Source organism: Primulina huaijiensis, unplaced genomic scaffold (genome assembly GCF_012295235.1).
Source record: "Primulina huaijiensis isolate GDHJ02 unplaced genomic scaffold, ASM1229523v2 scaffold43319, whole genome shotgun sequence".
NCBI lineage: Eukaryota > Viridiplantae > Streptophyta > Magnoliopsida > Lamiales > Gesneriaceae > Primulina > Primulina huaijiensis.
This window is the reverse complement of record NW_027360477.1, coordinates 1-7,354: the sequence shown is the minus strand read 5'-3', so window position 1 is coordinate 7,354 and position 7,354 is coordinate 1. Positions and strand designations below refer to the sequence as shown.

The following is a 7,354-nucleotide window of genomic DNA, read 5'->3' as shown; positions in this document are numbered from 1 at the left end:
AGCATATCGATTATTGATATATCGTCTTCGTCGTCATCATTTATACTACGTGAGATTCTTAATAATATGATGATTATATATCAATTGAATTTTACAAAAGTACATAATTAATCATATGAACCAAACAGTACATATTGCATAGGCACGCTCAAGTCAGCTTATAAATGGTGATTTTTTCATATATCAAACCATTGGCTCTTAGCCTCTAACTAACAGTTGGCCCAACCCATTAATAGTTCAAGATTGAAAATAATTACCCATATGACTGGCCCAATGAAAAATAACATACCCGAAAGCCCAGCCCAGCAGTTTGGTACCAATATATATTTTTAAAAAGAAAGTTTTCACAAAATTTGTTCTAAATATTTTAAACATAATCCAATAAAAATTATTATCAATGTTTGACGAAAAATAAAAAAGGAAAATAATTATTATCAATGTGTTTCTTTATCACGATGAACCGCGACCACTATTTTTTTTTGTGTATATTGAGTAACGTAATAATCTGCAAACCACGTTATTCAGATAAATTGTATTGAGCAAAATCTTGTGGTAGGCTCGTCCAATAAAGTGTTGGTAGGAAAAATCGAATTCCTGACTATTGGTCAAAAGCTCACTTAATCCACCAACTTGGACGCCTTTTCAAAGTCATTATCAATATATTTTTTTTATGATATGAGAACCAGTCACTAACACTTTTTGACGCACGTTGGGTTAACTTTATGATCAACGTAATAGCCAACAAACTACGATAGATAAATAAAGAGCAATGTACAATACTTGTGCGATATGCTCGCTCGAGAACATGTTGACATGAAAAATCGAACTCTTAATTATTGTTCAAGCGCTCATATAATACACTATCTTAGATATCAAATTGATAACATTATCAATGTGTTTTTTTTTTTGTTACTTTTACATGATGATGCCCCAAATTCAAGTGGATTAGTGTTTGTTATTTTTTTTACTTATAATTAATATAAAATAATAATTTTAATCGATTATTTTGTAAATTTGTCACTTAATAAAATAAATTAAAATTTCCACGACCAATTATATATATGTATATATTTATTACACAGGTAATTATATATATTTTTGCTTGTAGTCACATACATGATAGATATCATACAGTATGGAAACATATTATGCGTATTTATATTATCAACCTCTCTTTCTTCATTTCTCTTACTGAAATTGGTGTAGCTAGGGTTCAGGATTTTATTCAGCTCATTATCTCTATCGAAGAATCTTTACCATTCCAATTGAAATCTTAGATTTGGATGCAAATTTGAAGGATTTCTGAGAAGGGGCAAGTTAGGTGTTTCCTTTTATCCGCGGTGCATTGTAGTGCCGTTTCAGGTCTAATTGAATCGATCTGTGAAGTTATGGAGGACGCGTTGCCGTTGGCCTCGGTAGCGGAGAACGACAGTGCTTTGTCTGTTGCTGCGGGTCTTGCGAAGGAAGCTGCTTTGCTCTTTCAGGCTGGGAAGTACGTAGATTGTTTGAGGATTTTGAATCAGTTGTCGCAGAAGGAGCGCGATCCGAAGGTGGGTAAACTTATATTTTAGTACAGGAATTTAGATTTATGGTTTTATCTATAATTTGGTTTCTTTTAGTTATTTTTATTGATATCACTAGATTATCAGGATAGCGGCGTAAATGGAATAGACTATAGCTCATGATGAATTGAGAAGTTTCTTTTGTTTTTTATTTTATTTATTTTTTATTTCCGTTGCATTTGGTGATGATTTTAAATTTGCGCGTTTGTCATTGGATTAGTATCATTTTATTTTGAGATACCATTGCCATATTTGATATTTATGTTGTGGTAACTTATGGGTAAACTTCAAGCTCGACTGTTTGTGGTTTTACGGTAAATTATATATTAAGTTGTACTATTGCTGTCTTCCTTTTTTTATCGGTCATATTTGATACCATGATACGTGGATGTAGGTTTAATAACTTGAGGCTTTTTCTTGTACGAGTACAAAAGTAATCTTTCTTTTGGAAGTTGTTGAACCGTTTCTTTTAATTTTTTACTTCTCTAGGTTCTGGAAATGGGAATTGAGTTCTAGTTTTGTCTGCTGTTTTGTTGAACCATCATGTTCTTAGGCGTCCAACAAATTGGGGAACTGAGTGACATTTGTGAAGCCATGATCTCATAGAATTCTTTTATTTTCCTTCTTTTCCCACATCTTTGTTATTTGTTGTAAGTTGGTTCACCTCACCCGAGTTTTCCTGAAGTGCTTTATTTTGCTGATAAAATGACTTAGGCTGGAGTTTTGTTCTTTTTTTGGTTTATTTTTTTCATTGGTAATATAATATTGATTAGTGACCTGGCTTATTAATCATTCTTATTCTTTTTTCCTCAATCAATAATTAGATTTCTTATTAGGAAAATCTACGAAGTCCCAAACACTGGGGCAGTCATGGAGATTATAATATAGATAAATGTCTCATTCAACCAAGCTGTCCATCAACTCTGTTTTGTGTTAAGTCTTTCTTTGCTTTACCAGCTTGTTGCCTTCTCCTAGTCTTAACTAGTGTTTTAAAATGGGCCTAGGTGCTGCCTAGGCTCTAGACGTTGTTTTAGGTTTTGTATTTCATCAAGTTATCCCTCAATTGCACAAACATATTGAGACAATGCTGTGCGAGACATACATATTTGTGATCAGTCAAACTGTTATGCTTGTCAAGAAATTAAAAACCATGCGAAGTGATTTAGCTTGGACCAAGATTTGAATTTTAAAAGGAAATGGTGAAAGAACATGAATGTTTTTATGCATGATTAACTTGACCAGTTTCAGTAAGTTATTAAACGGTCAAGTTGAATAAAAAATAATTTCCTTGAATTCACACCAGAACTATTGGTCATCAAGCCTGTTTCAATTGTTGGTTTCAAAACATGAAAACTACTGATTCAATTTAGTTTCTGTGAGCAGAATGTGTCAGGATGCAATTATGGTAAAATGAATGCTCTGTCTATTATCTCATTTGGAGTTTCTCTGATTAATGCTTCTTTCTTAAATCTTAATTTTATTTTTCCCATTTTAGATTCTTCATAATATAGCTGTTGTGGAGAACATTCAAGATGGTTGCCCAAATCCTAAAAGGCTTCTTCAAGCAATTGAAAACATCAAGGTTTGTACTTAAATGGTGCTTTCCCACTCTCTTTCTTTATTTAGGGACTTTATTCATCTTCCTATGTGCACATCTTTTTAATTGAATGGGATTTTATGACGATTTTTTGAATGAAAGGTACCTGAGAAATAAATATCATGTGTGCGTGTTGCTGGGATGATACTGACATTAAATGAATGCTTCAAGTAAATAAAAAGCAATTGTTTTCATTGTCTGTTTGACATTTTTTAGCTAACAGGATGTATTAAGGAAGAAGAGAAGGCGGCCTTTTCGTTATGAAAAATATCCATCTTTGCCAATTAATAATAAGCTTTGCATGCAATCTCCTCTGGTTGTTATCTCCACCTTTTAATTTTTTGTCTAGGCAATACTAAGTAATTTATAATGCAGTTAGCAGTTGCAAAATTTTCAGTGTTACCCTTTGTAAACATAGGATTGCTGGTCATATTGATTCCCATTTTATGTTGTATTCTTGTTTTTTAGTACGAAAGTATTACAACCTATTACAATGTTGGTTTCGCTTATTCTTACACTGGATTCCCTTTTCCCTTAATCTAGAAACAAAATGAAGAGCTTGCTTGTGCATCTAGAGAACACCTAGAGGTTGGCCGGCAGACCGGAAGCAAAGATACAACTGCTAGCATGAGGGGAAATAACAACGTGGTGCATCAGGTTTCGGGTTCCCCTGCTGTTCGCGGTGATGAATTTGATATCTCGGTGGCAATGTTTAACACAGTATGTTTCATATAGTTTGGCACTATTAATTACGTGATTTGGAGCTGACTTTTTTCTAATCCCCTGTCTGCATTTATGATTCTTACGGCAGGCAGTTGTCTGGTTCCATCTTCATGAGTACCCAAAATCATTCTCATGTTTGGACGCTTTATATCAGAACATTGAACCAATTGATGAGGTAAGCAAGTATAATGTATTGCATGTTGCGATGTTTCTTGTTTGTGAATTCTGATTAAACCAATTGGCTAACTGTCAATATTATACAGGGGACTGCGCTTCGTATTTGCCTTTTGTTGCTGGATGTTGCATTACTCTCTCAGCATGCATTGAGATCTGCTGTAAGTACAATCTATCTCAGAATGGATGTGGTATTCTCATGCAGAGGTTCTTTTACTTGCTTTTGTCTAAATTTGATCAATATTATGGATCCTTTAGTTTCTTTAGTTCTTTCTCAAGGAACAGATAGTATCGTTGTTCTAACCTGAAAAACGTTTGGCATGTTGTATTCTGCATTAAACTGCAAGTGGTCAACTCTGATGGAAATTTAAAATAACTAACCAGCATCTGTGTATGTGGGAAATTGCTGTTTGAATCTCTTAACTATGGGCAAAATTGCTTTTTCCACAGTGAGATGTTTTTCTTCTTCTTATTTTTTTAGTACAATTTTTACAACTACGGGGTGGGTTAGTGGGAGGGACGACATTTGATTTACGCGGGTGTCGAGGCTTCTGCCAGCTGAGCCAATTGGCTTGTGGCAGATGTTTAACTTAATTTTCAAAGCAGCGCTTCTATGACATGTTTGGAGGAGTGTTTTGCTATGTGAGTTGGTGTTTCCCCTTGTCTTACCTATATGGATTTGAGTGTATTCTTTGGGTGCTCTTATAATAGGCAATCATGGTAGACACAAAGTTTACAATTTTTCTTGTAATAATTTTTAAATAGTTGAATGTCAAATTTCACTATTATATATCTAGATTAAAGTTTATGTTGACCAGAGGATCTTATTCCATGTTTCAGAAAAAGAAAAAAACCTGCTAGGTTCGTACATAAATATCTTTAAATTTAATAATGTCAAAGAAGGGTTTTAAGAATGGTGTAACAACTTTTTATGATTTCTCTGCTTGATACTAGTTGCTGAATGAATTGGACCAACATATGATTGTGTATGATCCAAGTATTTGAGGCTTCTGTATCTAATGAACATGTGAAGAACATCTCTGCGATTTATTATCAATGTTTTCGAAAATCTTTTTAGTTTTAGAGGCTACTACCTTAGGTGTGATTGAGCTCAGAAACCGCAAAGAGTCGTGGAAGAAGTGTACACACACACACACACACACGGCAATAAAAACCTTGTGACAACTTGGAAATATTTCTAGTAATTTTGATATTAAATAGTGACCCAATAAGAATAATTATTTGGCTATTGGTCTTTCTAAGGAATGATTCTCATAGGAATGTAAGATTGAGCACTCTGTTTGGTTCATTTCAACTTAACACACTTTAGAAAATGTATAAATTCACTTTGAAGTAGCATCTGGAACCTGCATTAGATATACTGGTTGATTCAGGATAGCTTCTACTTTTCATTTATAAATTTCGATTTTTTGCACAATTACATAGGTACGGAGTATTGAACTGTTATTTCATATTGTTGGCGTATACTCCCAAAACATATGTTGGGGTGGGAGGAGTGGGTTAAAGTTATCCTTGTGAGAGTATATGGTTTAGAAGTCTTAGATGATCAAACTATTTGGGGTTAAATGTGTTTTCTCTTTGACAGCTGGCGCTTTCCATTCCAGTTAGAATTAACTCTTGCAGTCTTGCTTGCTCTTCTCCGATGCAGTTTTGGCAGATGCGTTCTTTTCTTATGTAAATCTTTTAATAACTGTTATTTGAGTGATGAGGACTGGTTGTAGTTCTAGGGTGATAAGATTTACTGTTTGGGGTTAAGGTGTACCACCAGTTATTTGTCACATCTCCATGTCATAAAATTTACTATTGTTTACTTCTGTAACTCTTTATCATGTATTGGGTCAAATAAGAATTATCATTTCAGGATGTGATAAGCTACATAGAGAAGGTTTTCTGTGTCAGTAGCTTACACAATCAAGTAGACAACGGCCTCTCTGCACAGCAACAACCTTTGTCAGCATCCAAATCTGCTTCAATCCCCAGCAACTCAACTATTTCCGATGCTTTTCATTCTGATTCTGCTGACGCTTCCAATGCATTGGAGAATTCTTTGATTGGCACGTTATCAGAGGAAGCACTTGAAGATGAATCATTGCAGTTATTATCTTCCCTTGACATTAGTGGCCGAAACCTTCAAAGACCTGGCATCCCACTTTCTAATGATCTCTTGAGGAGCCAAGCTGTTGAGTCCCTGCCAGCTGTTGATTTAAGGCTTAAGTTGTATCTTTACAAAGTTCGTTTTCTGCTTCTCACCAGAAACCTGAAGGCAGCCAAACGTGAAGTTAAGATGGCTATGAACATAGCTCGTGGCAAAGATTATGTCATGGCTCTCTATTTGAAGTCACAGCTCGAATATGCTCGTGGGAACCATCGCAAAGCAATCAAGCTATTACTGGCATCAAATAACCACTCAGAAACCGGAACGTCTAACATGTACTACAATAATCTTGGGTGCATCTATTATCGAATTGGGAAGCATCACACCTCAGGTTTATTCTTTTCTAAAGCCCTAAATAACAGCTTGCTCGTAAGGAAGGAAAAACCTCCAAAACTCGTAACTCTGTCTCAGGATAAATCGCTTCTGATCACATATAATTGTGGTGTGTGTTCCTTGACATGTGGTAGACCTTTCCATGCTGCCCGCTGTTTCCAAACCGCCAGCTTAATTTTTTACAATCAACCTCTTTTGTGGCTACGGATTGCTGAGTGCTGTCTAATGGCCTTGGAAAAGGGATTGATAAAATCTAGTCATTCCTCAAATGACAGATCTGATATTAGAGTTAATGTCATTGGAAAGGGGAAATGGAGGCAACTTGCGTTGGGTTATCGGGTTTCATCAGATGACCAACTTGAATTTATCGGAAAGGATGATTTGTTTCCAAGTGATGGCAGGCAGCCTGGTCTCTCATTGTCTCTTGCCCGGCAGTGTTTGGTCAATTCTATGCATTTGTTGGAATCAATTGGGTCAAAAAGTTCTAGATTTGGTCCAGTTCCTAGTTTGGAGGAAAGTGAATCAATAGAAACGTCACCGCTGCAGAGTACAAATAACAAGAATTCCACAGGTAGTGATCCCAAGGCATCTAATTTGTCATCCCCCACAAGCCATGTCAATTCAAATGGTGAAGTGAAAGAACAAAGAGTAGGAAACAATCTAATTATGTCATTGCAAAATTCTATTCCCGAATACGATGACTTTTGCATGAAGGAGAACAGGATGATAAAGCAAGCAGTACTTGCAGATTTGGCATATGTAGAGCTGGGACTCGGAAATCCTTTGAAA

The 7,354-nt window shown here is 35.4% G+C and overlaps 1 protein-coding gene across 1 annotated transcript; it reads left to right on the top strand.

Annotated features, from left to right (window-relative positions):
* Positions 1–1,130: 1,130 nt before the first annotated feature.
* On the top strand, positions 1,131–7,351 carry LOC140970040 (uncharacterized; the record flags this gene model as incomplete). The annotated part of the gene is made up of 6 exons (XM_073431591.1): positions 1,131–1,550; positions 3,058–3,144; positions 3,703–3,879; positions 3,971–4,057; positions 4,146–4,217; positions 5,939–7,351. Coding segments are annotated over exons 1-6 (1,998 nt in total), but the record flags the coding sequence as incomplete, so codon positions are not given.
* Positions 7,352–7,354: the final 3 nt, after the last annotated feature.